Source organism: Diceros bicornis, chromosome 4 (genome assembly GCF_020826845.1).
Source record: "Diceros bicornis minor isolate mBicDic1 chromosome 4, mDicBic1.mat.cur, whole genome shotgun sequence".
NCBI classification, from domain to species: Eukaryota; Metazoa; Chordata; class Mammalia; order Perissodactyla; family Rhinocerotidae; genus Diceros; species Diceros bicornis.
The window spans coordinates 32,281,430-32,303,260 of NC_080743.1; the positions used below are offsets into that span (position 1 = coordinate 32,281,430).

At 33.3% G+C, this 21,831-nt stretch overlaps 1 protein-coding gene across 5 annotated transcripts in view; it reads left to right on the forward strand.

The window, feature by feature from the left end:
- PTBP2 (polypyrimidine tract binding protein 2) overlaps positions 1-21,055 on the forward strand; it is a 71,273-nt gene extending 50,218 nt beyond the window's left edge. For 2 of the 5 annotated variants that reach the window (XM_058538597.1, XM_058538602.1), the window contains exons 9-14: positions 10,189-10,343; positions 11,793-11,826; positions 12,244-12,336; positions 18,981-19,197; positions 19,298-19,375; positions 19,564-21,055. In XM_058538597.1, the coding sequence (XP_058394580.1) occupies positions 10,189-10,343; positions 11,793-11,826; positions 12,244-12,336; positions 18,981-19,197; positions 19,298-19,375; positions 19,564-19,696 (710 nt within the window). In that variant the 3' untranslated portion in view covers positions 19,697-21,055. The remainder of the gene's footprint in view (positions 1-10,188; positions 10,344-11,792; positions 11,827-12,243; positions 12,337-18,980; positions 19,198-19,297; positions 19,376-19,563) is intronic. The other 3 variants (XM_058538599.1, XM_058538600.1, XM_058538601.1) reach the window with 3 other exon arrangements.
- Positions 21,056-21,831: the final 776 nt, after the last annotated feature.

A 21,831-nucleotide genomic window follows, 5' to 3' on the forward strand; every position in this document is an offset into this window, starting at 1 on the left:
TTTCATATATTTTATGGCAAAAACATTTGAACTACTACAGCTTAGAATGGAATTCTAAGGAACCAGTTCCGGAAACCAAAAGTTTGATGCATATGGATACAAATAATAGCTAACCATTTATCGAATATATATAATGTGCCAGGCGTTGTTCTTAGCCTTTTATTTGTGAGTTAACCCTCACATCATCCCTAAGTGAAGTTACCTTTATTGCCCCCATTTTACAGATTTAGAAACTGGGATACAAAGAGATTAGCAGTTTGCTCAGATTCCCATGATTAGAGAGTGGCTGAGACAGGCAGCCTGGCTCCAAAGTCCATATTCTTAACTAATAAAAACAGTAAAATAAAATGTACTATAGATTAGCTGGGCCCTTTAGCCTGCCTTTTCACCTATGGAGTTAATATAGATTAATGTCATACCTGTAGTAAATATGTAAGTCCTGTTATTTTAATTTCCTTCTTGTTTTATATAATAAGATGTTTTCTGTTGACATGACAGATTATTTTTTGTGGCAAAGTTTATTCAGTGTTTAACCTGGCTATCATATGATTATAAAACCAAAGGGAGTATTGTTCATATATCCATTTAAAATTGGATCCAAAGTAGGGATATATATAACATGCAAACCAAAATATAGTAAACTGAATTTATATTTTTATCTTTTCACAAAATATACATTACAACTTACACACCATATCTTAATTTTAGCAAAACCCTAATCTTATAATATTCTATTGTAAGACTGCTTATAGCAAAGGAAATTATGGCCATAAAAATCAAACCAAATAACCCATCTACTGCAGACACATTTGAAAACTATGCTCCAAGAAAAACCAAAATAATTATACACAAACATCCTAGAAATAGTCCCCAGAAATATTAAACTACGTAGATTTTTAAAGTGTATCCCTGAATGCCATAACACCCAAATTTTTTTAAAAATCGTATAATTAAAAAGGCAATATTTTATCATGTTCAACATAAACAAATCAGAAATTTTTGGTCAGAAGTCACACGTAATTACCTGTACTAATTCATCGTCCTGTAACTGGTTTTCTCATTTCATTTCTGTTCTAACATCTAAGAAGTAAGAAGCTATAGGTGAGCATGCCTACTTCTCCATGTGTGCGTTGTTGGAAAATGATGTTGAGCTCTTTGAATTATTGAACTACCTCTGTTTTGCTTGGCTGACCTTTAAAAATATTAATTTTTTTGTCTTTAAAATGTCTCTTAGAAAAGAAGTTGTAAGAGCCGAGATGCAATTGTTCATGTTAAAATTTCTGTCAGTGGATAAAATTTTACTTCTGAATCTCAAATTAACTTGAAACAGTAACCTGTAGGAAGTTTATTTAACTCTTTGTGTCCATTTTGAATAATATTTAAACAAATGTGTTTTAAGTCTGGAATTATTTTTATCTTCCTAGGAAAGGAAATGTGTCTGGTGGTAATTGCGTACTTTGGTGGTATAATGGGCCACAGATGTGATATAAACAGAAGAAATATGTTATTACGTCAGTTCATATTTACTTAGCAGCATTTTTAAATGGAATAAGCTTATTACGATGGCACTAAAATGTTACTCATAGGCCGCCTTTTAACTATCCAGGGCAAAATTTTTTTATATAAAATTCTTAGTGGATGATGACGTAGTCTTTACTTAAACTGATGTGTTAGAGTCACCCATTATATTATTCTCAGCTGTAGTTTTAAGAAATTTCTTCCTTTTATTAATCCCATATTTACTTTTTCCTTTTCCGTGATAATCTGTCAGATAGTTGAAAACCTCTCTCGTATTCATCCTAGTGTTGGTATTTTTTAAGGCTAAATAGCCTGAATTCAGTGGTAATCTACTACTGCCTCCAGATACAGAAGACAGGTTTAGATTAGATTAGGCTGTAGATTTTATTTTGAAAAAATTTTGTGTTTTTAAGAGTTGACAGTTATATATATATGGTATGGTTAAAACAAAGAAAAGCCTTCCTGAGTATATTATCGCTGCTTCTGCAGTTAGTAGAAGAAAAACTATATATGTTTGTGACCATAATATAAAATGTGCCTGTATCTAAAGGAGGTAAAAATTACATGGAAGATTTTCACTAGCTCCTCTAAAGATACACCAAGAAAGCAATAGATTCATATAGGAAATTTTATTCAGATTTTTTTCTTGACCTTTTTTTTCTGAGTTCTTCCTAACTTCATATCTATTCCTTTTTAGTTTCTGTATTTTCTTGTTTTCATGTTGATCTTGATTTTAATTTAAAAGTGATATCCTCTGTCTCCGAATCTACCTTTCTATTTGCCCCACTTTCTAGATTTTTCTGATACCCTTCTTAAGTAATTGCCATGAGCATTTCGCATCTCTAGAAGGATTCTGCCTCCCCTCAATGGCATCCTGGTTTATTCATTCATTGTATTATTCAACAGTCATTTTAGCACTGTGCTAGCTACTATAAAGGGATTCAGAAGCATTACAAGATTTCTGTTCTTATAATCTGGTGGAGGCAGCAAATGTCTGAGTAGCTTTGATTTGAGGCAAATTGAAATATAGTGTTAGTGTGGTATCAGAACATAATGAAATGAGTAATTCATCATCCAAAGGAGAAATTGGGAGGGTTTTATGGGCCAAAGGCCATTGGATTTGGATAAGAATAAAGAGGATTAAAAAAACGCAGCATGAGCAAATGTGATAAAATATATGTCACGTTTAGGGAGTGACAAGCATTCAGTTATGAATGAGGAATAGGGTCATTAGGAAAATATGAAAGGCAGTGATGCCAGAAAGAGCTGGTTTGGGATAAGATCTTAGATGCTATCTCAAGGAGTATACTGGAACTATATTAGTCTAAGTAAGATATAATTGTGAATATTAACTAGGAACATGAAAAGAAACAAACAAGGGTAAAATTAAACATAAGAGGACTTAGCATCTGATTGATATGTTACTTAAGAATTAACCTTGTAGATGAGTCCACTATATAGTGGGAAATTCAGTCTAGGACTTGGGCAAAAGTTCTGTGGGATTGTGGATTTAAAGGCTAGAGATGTGATATTTAAAACTTTGGTTTAAGATTCCCCAGTTATAAAAGAGCAGGAGGGTTAAAGGTTTGAAATTAAAACTTTAAGCAGTGCACATTTATATTGTGGGAAAAATAAAGAAGCAAGAAATTGTGGGATGAAATAAATAGGATTGAAATTAGAAGTGCCTGTTCAGTTTAATAGTTACCGTAAGGTTATTCATGAGAGTGGGTATAAATCAAATTTTAATGGATTAAGGATGTAAATATGGTAAAGTATTCACTACTCTGAAGAAGTGTGCTATAGAAAAAAAGGAAAAATAGGATGGTAATTGAGGAGTAAAGCAGGGCCCAAGGGGAAATGTTTGCAGTGAGGAAGTATGCATAATTGTTAAGAGTATTGGCTCCAAATCTAGGCGTCCTGATATCAAAATCTAGCTCAGCTTCACTGTCTAAATTCCAAATTTGTAATGGATATAGTGACATTAATCCCTGTGTTCCAAGGCTATTGTGAGGATTAAATGTGTTAACGTGTAAGAAATTTGCAGTGCCTGGAATATAATGAATGTTCATTTCATATTAGGTAGTATTTGTTTTTAAGGCTAACTTAAGTCCTAGAGTTGATAGTAGTGGATTTGATCAAGAGAATAGTAGAAATGTTGGGTTTTAGAAAATGTAGAGATACTTTTTAGGACCATTGTGAGAACTAGAAAGGATTTTTATTAAGCTCATGTAGAAATTTAGGGGCAGAGCTGGGGCCAGAACTGAAGTTATCAGCTTTTATAGTCCATATTCTTTCTTCTTACAACTCTATTTTTTGAAGAAAGAGAGAAAGGGGAAGCGATGAAAGAAAGGAGCACTTTTGAAGTTGGTTAAAAAATTCAAGGGAATTCTGATCTCAATCTTATACTTGCTGACCACAATGAGATTGTGAGAGTAGGATACAGGATTTAAGTCTAGTGGATTTTTAGGGAATTCTTGAAAATAGACTAGGAAATCAGCTGATGTTGAATAACAAAACGTTTGTGGAATCAGTTTTGAGGTCTGTGTGTGTGTGTTTTCACACTCATACTTTACAAACCAAGATGAAAGCATAGCCAAAATATACAGTTGAATTTATCCAAATCTGGCATTGTAGAGCATTAAAAGATTAGTCGCAAGCGAGCCAGAATGCTTAGTCAACATTGTAAAGTCAAGCCAAGGGAGAATAGGAAAGGAACTGGTCACCATGAAGGCCTGAAGTGGGTTCAGTGGTTACCCAGTATGGGAGTGGGAGGATCAAGAAGATGGAAGAATGAAGTCAGGAAGGGGATTTAAATGTGAGAAATGAATGGCCAAAAAAAGAGAGAAAAGAAAAATCAAAGATGTAACAAGAAAAGTTGCTAAAAAGGATTGATGTAGTAAAAATCATCAACGTAGAAGTTTTTAAGTGTATTGGACAGATCACAGGATAATGACAGGCTGAGAGAGAGAGAAATAAAGCCAAGTGCCAAAGTCTTTATATAACTCGAGAGAATGTCCCAGTGACCTGATGGCTATTTTGATGAGAAATGATTACATGGCATTGACATTAAATGCCGTTGTAATTGGTGGTGGTAGAACAGAGTTCTGAAAGTAACATGAGGTGGGGTAGGGTGATGAATAATGCATCTTATTTCTTCCCTTTGGGGAAGGGTTTAGGGAGATAAAAATGACTTTTTGAGAGGATTATAAGAGAAGTTTCATTAGGACAAAGCAAGCTTTTAATTAAAAAGTTTCTCTAAGGAACATATTGAATAAAAATGCAATTGTTAATGATAAAAAAGAGAATGGATTCCAGAGGGCAAAATAGGAATTGAAGGGAAGGCTGGTGGAAGAGGAGGAATGGATTGTTTAAGGAAAGGTTAGCAGTTGTCATTCTTGTTAAAAGTAAAATTTTTATTTTCACATCACGAAGTAAAATGTAGAAACTGCCCTCCGCACCCAGGACCCTATAATTTATGAATTAGAAGGGGCCTCTAAGTCCCACCACCAATCCTCTGTTCAGTAGTATGTGAGACTAATAACTACTAGATGTCTTCAACAAGGGAAAAGAAGATCAAAAGAAATCATGTAATTACCTTTGGATAGAAGCTTTGGATAGAAGTTTTAGAATGAGAAATGAAGGGATAAAGCGAATTCTGCATCCTTAAAAATGATGGATAAAACTGTCATGGTCAAGAGGAGCCTAAAGAGACATGACTAAATGTAATATGGGGTCCTGGAGCAAAAAAAGGACATTAGATGCAAACTAAGGAAATCTGAATAAAGTATGGACTTAGTTAATAATAATGTATCAATATTGGCTGATAAATTGCAACAACTGTACCATACTAATGTAAGATGTTAATAATGGGGAAATGGAATGCCTGGGTTATATAGGAACTCTGCAGAACTTTCTATTTTTCTGTAAATCTAAAACTGTTCTAAAATAAAAGTTTATTAAAAATCAAAGATAAAATTTGTAAATGATTTAAAATAAGTTAAAAACAGTTTAATTGTTCAGTCGAAGTGGGCAAGGTTAGAGATGCCTATGCACGTCAGCAAAATATGACTTCAAAGGAAGAGGGGATAGATATCCCATTACTTCGTCCCACTGGACTTTGAATCTTTATCAGATACAAGGTTGTGTGTCCATCAGTTTTGGTGGAGGAAGGGTTAGTAATAATATGTCAAAACAGAAATTTATAAAATTACTGAATCACTGAAAATGTCTGGGTGGCCCTGCTGATGAAGATCATATCACATGGAAAGGATCCCTGCGACGTCTTCCTTTTCTTTAGTATATGGCAGTTTATGATGCTCTTTGACATTATTTTGTCCTTATAACTATCCTGGAAGTAGAATAGGCATCTTGATCCTCTATTATCAATATGCCTAGTGTTTTTTCTCAAATATCTGCTTCCTTAACTAAAGATTTAAATCATTAAAATTAAAATTATTTCTACAGCTAAAAATAATCCATCAGAGCCAATGTATGTAACTTGTTTTATATAATTTTTACAAAAGTAAGATGGTGAATTTGTCTTCTCTTATAGCTAGGAGTTAACATTAATATGAAAAATACAATACAGAATTTTCTTTTTCAGGATTTATCATTATGGTATAAATGGTGCATCATGAAATCTTTTGTAGGTTTTTATATTTTTATAGTAGCAGACAACATTAAACCTGAAAAAATTTTTACCTCATTTCTAAGAGTATACTGAGGGAAATTGTAGAATCCGTCCTTAGAGGCTTTAAAAGTCCGGTAAAAACTCAGACTATTCTAGTGATTTAGAACTACATAAAGATGGCTTAAGCAGTTTTTCTAAATTATCAGCCCTAGGGGAGGAAGTACATATTAGTGACATTAAGGACAGTGACTGCCTTCATCTCTTAAAGCACTCTTGCACCATACTCCAGGCTGCCTAAAATGAAGAAAGATCATTTGGCAGAAGACTAGATCACCTGACTTACTAGCATAGTGGCTCAGAATGGTGATAATAAATGGAAAAGTTGGGAGACTGGGAAATAGCATTTAAACAGTAGTAACAACAGTGGGGACGTCATGGCTTACATTCTACTTTTTGCTAAGTCTTCCATTACTTGCTTACTAGAAGGAGGTAAATTGCGTCTAGTTTGAACCTAAATTTTTCTCACTAGAAAATTAGCAGTCTTATTTTTTCTGAAACGCAGTGTTGTTTATTAAAATATGGCATTCTCTGGCATTTTTTTAAGGTCTCTTGGGTCTATCACACTAAAAAAAGGGGTTTAACCTAGACTTTCAATTCTCAGCTACCGTTTAAAATTAATTTTAATTATTCTTTTAATTTTCAGTGATCATTTTTCCATGATGAGTCTTGATGTTTTAAATAATGTGGTGCCACCAAGTTATCTCCGTTATAAAACCCAGATTTCAAGAAGAAATGTATTTTTAAAACAATTACGTCTTGAATATCTAAAGTTTCTTGGAACAAATTTTCCATCACCTTTGAATATTTTGGTAAACTTTTCATTAGATTGTTTAGTTGTACATTGGCATGGTAGAGATGTATTTTTAGAAGAAACTTTTTCTGCAGAAATGAAGTGTTAACCTTAGACTGTTGTGTTGAGATTGATATATCGAATTTAGAGAGATTGATATTTTATATGTTCATGAATTAGTAATTTTTCTTGAAATGTCAGCATGGAAAGAGGAGTAATAAGTGACTTTAAAACCATAAATTTTGGAAGTGACAGTAATGTGTAATCTAAGTACATGTCTCGCATTCTTTTTTATATATTACAGCATTTTTTTCCTTTGAAGTAAAATAGATGCATCTTTTTAATTCCTTAGTATTTTTTGAGCACCCTATGTGTATAAAGCATCATACCAAATATACATGCAGTGGTTCACAAAATGTTGTCTAGAGATCTTTGGGAGCCCCTGAGACCCTTTCTGGGGGTCCACAACATCAAAACTATTTTCATGATAATACTAAAATGTTATTTGCCTTTTGACTCATTTTCTCAATAAAATATGTTGGAGTTTTCTTCATCACTCTGAAAACTAACAGGATGTGTGATCATGTGTTCCTGTGCTTTAAAGTTCTTGGTTTTAATTTCTGATATCAATTGATAGAACCCAGGTAACTTTTTGGTCCTCAGTAATTTTTAAGAGTGTAAAGGGATCCTGAGACCGGAAAGTTTGAGAACTTACAACGTGGGATACAAAGTTTAATACAATTCTAGTAGATAAGTAGGAGATAACAGGGTTTTTAATAAACAAGAGATGGTGGTTAAAAGTCAAGAGATACACGGAGAAAATGCTAGGGATTAGGAGACTCTCGAGATGATTTTAATTTTGGTAACTAATTATAATTAGTTCAGTTAAATTTTTCTAGTTTAGTGGGCCCTGAGAACCACTTGTTGCCTGTTAGAATTGAAAATAAAACCAGAAATTAAACTGATTTAATTTTTTGTTGTGGAAAAGAGCTGGTCACATTTCTTTGATGGCTTTTTTAAGTCTTTTTTTATTGTTAAAAGGGAATTTGAGGATTGATGCTAAACTTTTTTCTTCTGCATGCCAGGAATTTGCAGTTGGTGTGTGTTTGTTTGTTTGTTTTGGGCCATCAACTGGATTCCATTAAGACCAAGGAACTTAACAGAATTTTACGTTACTTTTTCTACTAAGAGGTAGCCAATTAAAGGCAGAAAGAAACAAGTGAATGATTTGACAATATAATGCCTACATCTGGAGTTTCTGCCACTTAAATAATTGTGTTGTTGTCAACTTTAGTTGAATGCTATATGCATTCAGCCAAAGCTATTTGAGAAAACTGAAGAACAATGTTTAAAGAAAAGAGAAGGAGTCACTTTCTAAGAGTATGAAGAACAAAATTACTGTGAGTGCATGCCTAGGAATTAGGAATGTATCTTTATACTTGACATTGGCAGCAGGTTAAGATATCCACTGAATGTTAAATGAAACAACCTATACAACGTAATGAGAGCTATGGTATTTAACATGGAGAAGTCAGTAATGCTATAGAATAGTCGGGTAAAAAGATCCACGCTGATAGATCCAAAACACTGAAGACTACTATGCATTTAGTAAATACTAAACATGAGAAGTTTCTGTTTTAAAATTAGATCCTTATTTATGGGATTTACTTTAAAAATAAAATGGGCGAGTAGATGAAACAAGATTGGCCGTTAGTTGTTTAATAACCAGTCTGATGAGTACATGGGGCTTCATTATTCAAGTCTGTCTATTTTTATATATGTTGCAAGTTTTCCAAAACAGAAAGTAAATTTTAAGAAAGAAAAATGGAGAAATAAAAAAAAAGGGGGATCTCCAAAAATGGTGTTGGCAAAAATCTGTAAAATAAACTTGTTTAGAGCAAGATTGTAATGAGAAACATCATTCCACTGATGCATGCTCAGAGAGAAGGGATAAAAGGAGATTGGAGGGAGATTGTAAGTCAAAAACTGAAGAGGTTAAGAATCAGGACTCTTAAAGAACCCTTCAGGCTGCCAATAAAAGCCATTTATAGTTCCGATAAAGTAAAAAGAGTAAAAACTTGGCTAAAAGAATAGGGTATCTGAAACAAAGGTAACAGCACATCCTTATGACATACACAAGAAGGCTGGAAAGAAAAAAAGAAGAAATAAACGTGAACTTATGGGACGACAGTGCTAAGGGTCAGTTCTACCCAGGTATGTCATGAATTAACTTCATTTAGATTGGATATTTGTTTCCTTTATTGTGGGAAGGAGAAAAAGAACATGTAATTCATTTCTTTAGTAAACTAATATTTATTGAGAAATAAGTTGGTATGTGAGAATTTAAGGAATGAAAGGATTCTGATTGGTTAATTGAAAAGTGGATAAAAAATGCTGAGACAAAAGAGAATTCTTTGTAGAATAAATGGCTGAAGTATCTTAAAGATGATAGAACAACCGCAGGACTGGAAAGTAGACTAGAGATAAGAGGGAAATGTTAAAATTGGTAGGCAAAGGACAGGAAAATAGTGAAAGAGAAAGTATGTGATACAGTGACGTTTTCTCATTCTTTCTGCTGGGGAAGTATCGTGTTTGAGAAATTTGTGTTCGTTATAACTACTTGAGTGTGGAATTCAGACAGACCAATTTTGGTAAGATTTTCTTTAGGTCATTTGAATGAATTAAATAATGATGTTCAGAGTGATTTGTCTCGAACTGAAGGGCTTACTGTATTTGTTTCATAAGCTGTAATTATTTGTCTGATTTCAAATGAGTTTGTGAAGCTAGCGCTTGTATAAAAAAGTGAGTTAATGTTCTGTTGAAGATGATGTTTTTCAGATTTGGCTTCTCAGTATAAACCACATAAGTGAATTTTTCAGGTCTCTGACTTGGAAATATTATATTCTTTGTGCTTTGTTTGCTTTTCCATAGGAAATGGAATGTTGTATATTTAATTTTTTAACATAATACAGGTATGTACCTTAGTTCTAGTAGTTAATGATTTCATTGAAACCAGTTACTTTTCTCTAACTACTACATATCACCAAGTCTTTTTTCTAAATGTTATAAAAATTAACTTTCAGGAACCAGTTGGAATGGGCAGCCCTAAGCCATGCACCCATCGTGCTTAAATTGGTTTTTGTAAACGACTTGTGTGTGTTTCGTAAAATATGCTTTATTTTAAAATTAGGGCTTCCTGTTGCAGCTGTTCCAGGAGCTCTGAGTCCTTTGGCTATTCCAAATGCTGCTGCAGCAGCTGCTGCGGCTGCTGCTGGCCGAGTGGGTATGCCTGGAGTCTCAGCTGGTGGCAATACAGTCCTGTTGGTTAGCAATTTAAATGAAGAGGTTAGTAAAATAATTTTCTAATGTTTCTTCTTTAACTCCATTTCATTCGTGAAAGTTTTTCATGTTTATTTCATTTTGCACTTGCCTTTCTTTTTATGTACATTCATTAGTCAAAGTATTTTCTGTATGTTTCTACTTCTGAATAAAATCTATGTACTTGTTTAAGTAATATTTTATTTCTTTAGATAGTCATATCTCTTTATATATATATATATATATATTTTTAACCTAACTACCTATTTTTCCTAAGAAAAATATGGTGAAGTACCATAGTTTGGCTTTTTATCTTTTTGTTACTCTCAAAGGCAAATATGATCTAATTTGCAGATTTAACTGTAAAACAATTTTGCTCGTTGCTTTTTCTAATTATTTGCTTGTTCATTTCATGCTTATGTGTCATTGCATTTTTTTAAATCTTATTTTGTGTGAACTACTCTAATACATTTTTCTTTGAAGGTTCTTCCAAAGATCTTGACGAGGCACTCTTCCAGTCTTTCTTAGTAATTTTTTCTTTGCAGTTATTAGTCATTGTCTTCTAAAAATATTTTTCAACTTTATCCCCCCCTTCTTGTTAAATAAAATTTATTGCTGAGTTATTTTCTTTAGTTGTACATTTTATGTCTGGTATATTTTATTTTGATTGCTATGAAAGCTGGTATGAAATGTGGGAAGCTAAATGTATCAGTTTACAATGTCTAATTTGTTTCATTTTTAATTGGCCTCTGTTAATATGAACATTAAGCTTATTTTATCATTTAATAGTGTTGTCATTCATAGTTCTGCATGCTAAAATGTTTGAATCAGAGTGCCTTTGTTTTTCTTTTAAGAATTTTGCCTGCATTTCATAACCAGCCATGCTTATGCAGTTAAAGTTCAAAGTTTAAAAATTCCTATGCATGCTTTCCTTCCCTATGTTGAAATGAAATGCTGTAATTTACTCTTTGATATAGATGTACTTTACCCATATTTGTCTTGGATGACTACATTTTACTCAGTTTTTCTTGTACAGTACATAAACCAACCATTTTCTGACCAAATTCCTGCATTTCCTATGTACTGACCTATATTTTATTTTTTTTTTTGTTCCCCAATTCCTTATTTTTTTCTTCTGCATTGCTGTTTCCCTTCCCCATTTCATCCTTTTCCCTGTGTGTTCACCTTCCCTTTCCTTGTCTTTTCCCAAATGCCCATTCCCTTCCCTGTCTTATCCTTTATTTTCCTTGTCCTTGTCTTCATTCCCTGTCTCCATTCCCTATGTTCATGCTTCTGTGCTTGAACAAATGTTCCTCGGACCAACTTGCCCCAATTAACCGCCTTGAACCATGATCCATGACCACCTCACCATTCTGCGGGAACCACCCTTCGTTATGGATGATCTGTTCATCTCCGCTCTTCCTCGACTCTTCTCTCTTCTTGTCTTACGCTGCTTGCTCTTCTCTCCTTCTAAAGATGGTTACGCCCCAAAGTCTGTTTACCCTCTTCGGTATGTTATTGTTAGCACTATACTTTTATTATTGATTTGATTTTTGTTTCACCTTAATTCTTATTTGTAGCTAGCACTTTGGCTTAAAGTTGAATAGTAAATCTTTTGCTATTTTTCTTTGCTATTTAAAACTCTCCATAGACACAAAATTTGTTTTAATGCATGCTGATTTATTTTGCATGGTCTTTAATTTAATATCATTCACATAGCTTTGAGGGTTTATCAAAAATTATTCTTTTCAAAATTCACTGTTCAAAATCTTGATCTTCTTTATTCATTTGTGAGAATGATGAGTTTGAATGAGTGATCATGTTGATGTCTGAATGTTTCATTAATATGTCAGAAAAATAATCTTTAGCTGACTTGCACATAAAATTAATTCCATTTTTGGATTACCTCTCTGTGGCTCCAAAAAAGGTGTTTATGGAGATGTGCAGCGTGTGAAGATTTTGTACAATAAGAAAGACAGTGCTCTAATACAGATGGCTGACGGAAACCAATCACAACTTGGTAAGATTAAACTGTGTTATCTATACATCTTCAAATCTGATTTCTAATATATAATGTAAATCTGTGAATAGTAAGAAACCATTAATTTTTTTAATAGGGCTCAAAATGTCATGTTAATTTTCATGTTTTAATGTGAATAGTTGTACGTGATGAACATATTTATATTTTTTTGCTATCCTTTGACCATTTCTCAGGTGCAGTCTAATGGAGAAAGATTTTGGCCCGAAAGTTGCAATAACAATTTCACATAAGAATTATGGCATTTACGTTAAACATCCTTGGTGTTTTTCATTCCTGGTTGCTCCCTGTAATAGAAGTTAACTGTGTATATAGTCCACGGAATCCTGATTAATGCCATGTTATTTTAATTCTTCTAAATCATTTATAAGCAGTTGGTTAAACTTAGTAATGGAAGGAGTCAAATGGAAAATGTATTTTAGAGATACCATGTTCTTACGAAATGAAAAACTTAACACCAGATACACCATTGTTAATTCCATTTGGAATCTTAAAATGTACTTCAGTCAAGGTACACTTAAATTATTATTTAGATAAGTAATTGATGATTTTAATTAACATCTCATCTGATTTCATACACAAAGTCAGATCACATAAATCTAGACTACAATTGCAAACTCATAATGTGATTGACTGTAAATATCAGTAGGTTCTTAGTTTATGGTTCTGTTCATTGGGATTCAGGGATTATGGTGCCTCAGACTAGTATTCACAATGTTAATTTTGAAATTTGCCGTTTTTGATGTAAGGACTAGTGTATTTTTGCTATTATATCCAGTGAGACTCACAGATTAACAACATGATACGCTTGACCTTTTGGCCTTTGGAATTAGAAGTAAGTTTAAATTTCAGGGTTTCTTAATGAGCTATCATGGTAGCCTTAGACAGTGTCTAAAGCTTTATACATCTGGTTGTCTGTTTTTTAAAATGGAGATATCTTATCTTTAATGAAAGGTATATAAAGTGCTGATCATGTCATGCTTAATGCTTAGTAAATCTATGCATAAATCTTTTCTTTCTCTGCTTGTGTGCACTTCTGTCCTCTGGTGGGGATAGTCATTGCCATTGTTTTTATATACATTGTAAGTAGCATTTTACAGTGCTTCATTTTACAGTGCTTCATAGTTAACAAAACATTCTCAAATATTTCTTTTTTTTTTTCACTCATCACTTCATGAGCTGAGTGTGGCATTTCCCTTATATAAATAAGGGATCATTATGATTGAGAAGTACCTGAGGTAGAATTTAACCAAGTTCTTCTAGGTATTTTTTGGTTTTGGTTTATGTAAGGCCTATTTTAAATAGGTGATATTTTAATTTGTACTATACTTGTATTTGTCTGCTTGGGCTGCCATAACAAAATACCACAGACTGAGTGGCTTAAACAACAGAAATTTATTTTCTCATAGTTCTGGAGACTAGTAATCCCAGATCAAAGTCCGAATAGATTTGTTTCTGGTGAGGACTTTCTTCCTGGTTTATAGGCAGCTACCTTCTCCCTGTGTCCTCACATGGCCTTTCCTCTGAGCTTCTGGTATTTCTTTGTCTTCTTATAAGGACACCAGTCTTTTTGGATTAGGGCCTCACCCTGATGACCTCATTTAACCTTAAGTACTTCCTTAAAGGCCCTGTCTCTAAATAGTCACGTTGAGGGGTTAGAGATTTACCATCTGAGTTTTGGGAGAATTCAGTTCAGTGCATAACAGTACTTAACATTTGTAAGTCTTTTACACCTAATTTTTTTATAAGATCTTTTCACTAAAGCTTTGACTTACTAATGTCATGATTTATAATTTTTGGACTATGTGTAGTGGCAAATAATTTATTATTTCTCATCGCTGCTGGGGTACATTTTGCTTTCTTGAAGTATATGACCATAAAAATATGTATTTACACCATCAGTGCCTTTCACATACACTCTTGCTCAAATCTCACACAAAACTAGGGTGTACTATTGAAGAAAATGAGACTTAAAATAAATTTAAGATGCTTTGTTTCTGGGCTGGTCTCTGTTCTCATTCATTTTGATTTTCATGGAATTCTGTTTGGAAATACTCATTGTTTTATAATATAAGCAGATGTTTTTATGCTTAGGAAGTAGTATGGGAGAAATAAACAGCAAGGAAAATTAAGAGAGACAGTAATGTTTGAATGTGAATGGAATTGTTGCAGTTCTCTAAGAGAGGCCATGTTAAATCATTTCAGACCAGAGTTTAAAGGTTTGTAAACAGTAAGATGTTTCTTTAGTAAACTTTTTACCATAGCCTATTTAATTGATATAGTATTTTCGCTTAGGAATAATGTAATTTGTAAATTATCTTTAAAAATAGTATACTGGTCCTTAAAATGTCAATTAAATTCTAGCAAAATGCCAAAGAGTAGTTCCTTCATGTTAAAATAATTATCTAGCTTCTCCAATTAATATTTTTAAGAAGTACTTATAAAAATGCGCCTGTTTTTATGTAATATATATTTGCATCTCAAAAGTATATTTACTTAGTTCTTCATAACAGACCTTTACCTACTAAATTATGTCTATCAAAGTGTGCTGTGAGTGGAAATCATGTAACTCTGGTGTTATGATATTTGAGCAATTTTTAAGTATATATTGGCTTTCACTTTCACTATCATGAATAATAAAGAACTGTAAGTCATACTTTGAGGCTTTCCTGGTCTCACAAAAGAGAAATTTCAAGAGACCTTTCTTCCCAAAACCAAGGAGAGGAAAATAGCAAGTGAAATGGTGAAAAATAGGGGAAAATATAAGTTAAATTATGATAGAATGAAGTCCAGATGCATTAATGATAAAAACAAATGTAAAGGAGTAAATTCATCAATTAAAAGATTGTCAGATTTGATTTTTAGAATGCTACCTATTTGCTATTTACAAGAGACATATGAAGTGCAAGGATGTGGAAGGGTTGAAAGTAAAAGGATATAAAAAAGATATATTGAGTAAATAGAAAGCAAAGGAAAACATATACCCATATTAATTTAAGATAAAAGTTGTTGATTAACAGATTTAGTTCATAAGGAAGTTACAGCAGCTCTGTATATGTATATGCCTCGTGAAATAGCTTGAAAAGATATACATCCTAAATGGATAGAACTACAGGGAGAATTCAGCAAATCCACCATCATAGTGGGGGATTTCAACCAACGTTTCTGAATTATGTCAAGCAGACCAAAAAAAAATCAAGAAAGATACAAATGATACAATACAATTATCTTAACAGAATTACACGTGTATAGAATTATGCATCTAACGTTATGCATCCAACACATTCCTTTTTAAGTACATATGGAGCATTTATAGAAACTGGTCACATACTAAACTATAAAGCAAACTTCAGTAAGTTTCAAAGAGTAGACCAAATTCTCTGACTAGTGCACAATTAAGTTAGAGTTAATAATAAAAAGATACATTTGAAATTTCCGTATACCTGGAAATTTAAAAATAAGTTCTAATATCTCATGGATCAGAGAAGCTATTTTAATGAGAACTTAAAAATATTTAAAACTAAATGATAATGAAGGTACTATACAAATTTAGATATGTGTGGTACAGTGAAAGTGGTGTTTTGACAGAAAGTTTTAACTTGAAGAATAACAGTATAACCCAAGGAAAGGAGATAATAAAGACAAGACTTAGAAATCAATAGTATAGTGACAGTGGAGAGAAAAAAACAAAGCTAAAAGTTGGGTCCTTTGAAAAGACTAATAAAATAGACAAGTGGATGTTGAGTTTCATTTTAAAAAAATGAGAGAGGCAACACAATATTTTGAATTATAAAGGAGATAACTATTGATATAGCTCCAGTTCCACATTATATAAACTCCTCTTGTATCTGTAAATTTTTTACTTTTAACTTTTCATTATTCATTAATATTTTCTTCACAGATGGATTAAGGGAAAGGTAAAAAATTATATTTAACCAAAAATAGCATTCCACTGTGCAACATTGACTTTCCCCTCCTTTATCATTGCTTTGTGCATTCATGCCATATTTTTTGGAATGGATTTTAAGATATGAGTCCCTTTTTTTAAACTTGATGTCCTTTTAAATTAGTAATTCAAATAATCTCCTGCTTTGTTTTGTTTAATCATTACATATGTACTTAACTTTTTGACAAGCATTCTTTTTTAACTTAAAAACCTTGATATTCTAATTACCCCTCCTCCTCCAACCCCATCCACTTTAGATCACTTTTGTCAAAAATCAGCTGACTAGAATCACTCTCATTACCTGGCTACTTCCTCAGGTAGCTGTTTGGTTATTTTGCTTTATTTTAATCCCATTTCTCTATTATCCATCTCCTCCTTGTACAGTTATTATGCCTAGAACTTACAGTTTTTTTATTCTTGCCCTTCAATATTTCAAAGCTCAGCTTTTTGTGCAGTCTTTTCATAACTTTCCAAAGCTGCACTGACAGCTTTCTTATCACAGCCTCAGTCTGATTTATACCGCTTCATTCCCAAGATTCATTCCTTACAACACATGTCGTGGGAGGTAATAGCACTTTATCATTAGCAAAGTTCTGTTCACTTAAAACAATAGAATTACAGAACTTGAAAAATATTTTATAATTCAAGTAAATTTTATTAAAAAGGAGTTTATGTACCATCGCTATGAATAATTGAGTTGATTTTCTAAGTGTAAGTTTACATTTATCAGTATATGTGAAATGCAGAGTAAGAAACTACTGAGAGGAAATTCAGGCCTGAGAGAGAATTTTTTTCTGTTAGCCTCAGTTGAAAATTTAAGGAAAAACTATTACAAATATATAGCTCTGCGGTAAAACAATCAGGAAGAGTAAACTTTTTACAAATGAGGGAAGCTGTGAGTGAAAAAATTGACTTTTGAATCTTTTCTGAATGGTGTCTTATACTTTTACAGCATTTTCCTTTTCCAGCCTGTTTTATATTTAACTAGTTTATTCTATACAAGTAAGTATGACAAGAGGCACGATTTTAATTCTGGGTATCTCCTGGGTCAGACTGTGGACGATGGTGTACTAATCAAATTGAAAACATTCTGAGAGTGGGGATTCTGTTCACAGTTCCCTGCCCTTCCACATGCCTCTACCTCTCTGCTCTTAACACTCTGATTTGAGTAGTCAAATCACACCTTCACTTTAGCTCAAGCATATGACTTATAAAATAGTCTTTTTTAGTTGTTGTGACTACTGAATAAGATGTACAACGTATAACTGTTCTTCAGTCTCAGACCAGTTTATTTAGGTTAAAAATAACCCAACTGCTACCTCAAGAAGTAGCCTCGTAATGTTCTTAGGCACTGTGCTGTGTGCTGGGGTAGGGACAATGGTCTGTAGGAGGATAATTAAAATAAATTGTGGTGAATTTAAAAGGAAGTAAAGGATACCGTATGGGGGATATCTAGTGAGGTTCTTAACTTTTCCAGAGAATGAAGAAAGGTCTTCCTGAGGAAGTAACATCAAAGGATGTGTAGACCAGGAGGGACAGTGAAGGAGATAGGAAATTGTTACAGATAGAACACCAGGAAATTGTTACAGATAGAACACCATGCACACAGGACTAAAGGGAAGAAAAACTGGCACTTAAAGAAATAATGTTTTGTATAGCTGGAGCATTCAAGTGCAAGAAGTGCAGTACTAAGCTACTGTAAGTTCCATGAGGGCTGGGATGGTTCTTGTCTTACCACTTGATTCTCAGCACTAACAAAATGGTTGGTATTATACATCATCAATAAATATCTGTTCAGAGGGGCTGGAGAGAGAAATTAGGATCAGACTAGGAAAGGTACAAGCCGTGTTAAAAAATGAATTTAGACTTAATCCCTAAGGGTTTTAAGCAGATAATGACATGATCAGATTTGCAATTTACAGAGGTCATCCAGCTGCTGTGTTTAGAATGGATTGGAGAAAACTAGAGAATAATCCAAAAGGAAGACAAATTAGGAGACTGAGTGATTCAGATCAAAAATAAAGGCAGTGAAGGGGGCTGGCCCCGTGGCATAGTGGTTAAGTGCGAGTGCTCCATTGTGACGGCCCAGGGTTCAGATCCCGGGCGCGCACCGATGTACTGCTTCTCAGGCTGTGCTGTGGCAGCGTCCCATATAAAGTGGAGGAGCATGGGCACAGATGTTAGCCCAGGGCCAGTCTTCTTCAGCAAAAAGAGGAGGATTGGCAGATGTTAGCTCAGGGCTGATCTTCCTCACAAAAAAAATAAACAAATAAATAATGGCAGTGAAAGTGGGGAACTGGAGAGAATATGAATTTGAGAGATACTTATGGGAGGAAGAATATCGTAGGACTGGGCAATTAGGATGTGGAGCAGAAGGGGGAAGAAGTTATAGATGAGTACTGAGTTTCTTTCTTGGGCCTCTAAGTATATGATTTATCAGCAGGATTGTCAAGGAAGAGAGATATTTATAATCTGGATTTTCATTCTATGAAAGAAGCTGGCTTTTTTGCCAAAATGCCTTGTCTAGTGCAAATTAAGTCTTGTCACCAATGGCTATAGTAAACTCATGATTGATTTTAAAATCATAAGAGAATTCAGATTTTGAACTGTTTTAAAATACAAACTAATTTTGCTTTGAACTCTGTTAATGTTTTTTAATAGGCATTCTTTGTTCTTACAGCCATGAACCATCTTAATGGACAGAAAATGTATGGAAAAATTATACGTGTTACTTTGTCTAAGCATCAGACTGTACAGCTACCTCGAGAGGGACTTGATGATCAAGGGCTAACGAAAGATTTTGGTAATTCTCCATTGCATCGTTTTAAGAAACCTGGATCCAAAAATTTTCAGAACATTTTTCCTCCTTCTGCAACCCTTCACCTATCCAATATCCCGTAAGTATTAAAACTGGAGTTTATTAAGGATCTATGTTTTAAGGATAAAATATAAAATCTGTTATTAATATTTACTTTTTTTTGCATCCAATTTTTCTAGTCCTTCAGTAGCAGAAGAGGATCTGCGAACACTGTTTGCGAACACTGGGGGCACTGTGAAAGCATTCAAGTTTTTTCAGTAAGCAAGCTTTCTTGTCTTTAAATTAGTGACTTGGTAGAAGTAAAAATTTTCTTCAAGTAAATATTTCTATTTTATTCTACTTTTTCTTTTGGTTATGAAATTTTTGATTCTGGAGTGGGCAAAATTCAAGTATTTAAGCCCTTTCTAATATTTATGAAGTATCTAATTTCATAATTTTGTTTCAGAAGAGATCACAAAATGGCTCTTCTTCAGATGGCAACAGTGGAAGAAGCTATCCAGGCTTTGATTGATCTTCATAATTATAACCTTGGTGAAAACCATCATCTGAGAGTATCTTTCTCCAAGTCAACAATTTAAAAAAGGAGAGATGAAGATTGTGGGTGAATCACGTTGTTTGGTGTCATCACCTATTGACTGTTCAGAAAAGTGGGGACCAGAGTTTGATTATTTTGTTGTTTCCTTTTTTTTTTCATGCTGTTATCATTCCTTGGTTATAAAATGAAATGGCGTATGTAAAGGCAGAGTTGTTAACTGCTATATTTCATCTGTTCTATAGGGAAGCCATTTTTATTGTCTGTTTAAAATTTCAGTTTAATTTTACTTTCCTTTTTCAACTTAGTTGACATACGTGCCTTAAAAAGGAAAACTAGTGTTGCTATTGTGCATTTACTAGAAAAAAGGAATTGGTTTTCTAGGGCACATTGTTATATGGGAATTATAATATGTTTAGGCAGGGGTGTGTAAAAAGGTTAAGTTTTTGTTTCTCCTGCTTGGAACTTATTTTGAATTATTGGCTTGTCACATTCTTTCTATTTAATCAAAGAAGATACATGATATTGAAAGAATAAAGCAGCATTTTTTAGTTTTTACTACCTTAGGCTTTATTGCTTTAAAAAAACATTGGCCTTTTGTATCTCACAATTCTGGTCTAGATTCAGTTATGAATGTCGGCATTAGTTAAAATTAACAAGAGGCAGAGTATTAATTTCTTAAGACAACAAAGTGATTTCTGTAAGTTTGAGCCCTATGTGGAAAGCATTGTGGAATCTTAACCTTTTTGTACACACTCTTGTGGGACGTATCATATAAATGTCAGCACTAAGTAATGTCTTGTTTGTGGCTGAATATTTTTCGTAGATGTTTTTGAAGTTGACATGACTTACGTGCATTTAAATATATATTGCCATCCTTAGTTTGTAATTAAGATTTGGAATATGGTTGTGGATTTCTGAGCATGTGCAGACTGGTCTAGCTAGTTCAGGAACTGGTGCATGTATTTTTCAAAGATAAAGAAAGTGTACTGCGAAAATTTGCAGGAAGATTAATTTCGTGGCAGTTTTCTAAAACTGACAACCAGGTGGGACCAAAGTTTATGTGCCTTTAGTCTTAATTTACCTTGCATTGTAATATTCAGTTTTAATAAATCTTCAAAATATTTTGTATTTAGGAATAGATCTGACTTTAATAAAAACATGGCTCAGAATCTACAGGTCAAATTAATTTGAACAGTTCTTGTCAATCTGAATTGTTGATTCTGTTTAAATGACCAATACTTTTTGAAATTGATGTACTTAGTTTCAAGATTCATAGATTCTGTTATCTATGTAGACAGAATGGTCATGTATATTTTCTATTAGTTGAGTTTTTACATCTTTAGAAATGTAAAATTCAGTATAGTTTGAAAGCGGCACAATTAAAAATTAATTTTCTAACAAAGTTGGGAGGTTTGATGGTTGTTTAATTTCCTTTTGTGTGTACTCTGCTTACCTCTGTAGCATGCTCAATAAACACTTCTGTAGCTCTGTATTCACCTTTTCTGTCTTTCTCTGCTGCCTTTTCTCTCTCCTCTTCTTTGTTTTCACTCCACTGTGCTTCTGAATTCATGTTTATTCTCTGCCAGGGTGGGAAAGGAGTAATACTATTACAATTCTATGGCTTTATACCATAAATAAATCTAGATGCTGTGAAATATACCAGCTGTTTTTTTTTTTTTTTAATTTAAAAGATGGTAACTGCTTTTCAGGAGGACACATATTAAACATTTCCCACCCTGTTATAATCTGCTTTAAAGACATAACTTTTATTGTAGCTTGTTAATTCTTTCTATCTCTTTTGTTGTTGTTGTTGTTTATTTTCCAGTAGATTTATGCACTAATAGATCTTTTGGATTTGCCATGCTCTCTTGCTGCAGTTTCATCTTTCATCTTTTGTGTCTGCTAAAGATTTCCTACTAATCTTAGACTGCCTAGTGAATTTTAACAAAGGGACCTAGATGTTATTGGAAAGAAACAGTAACCTGTCGTCTGTTTTTGCCTTGGGTGGGAAGGAAGGTGTACATTCAGGTACTTAAAAACTTAAGGGTAACTTGCAAGGTTGCTACTTTCAGTTTTTAAAGGATTCTGATTAGGGTGCTATTTGTATTACTCAAAATATTTTTGGTGACCTTTTTTAAAGGTGTCAGATAACTTTGGAGTTATACATGTTCCTTAGGT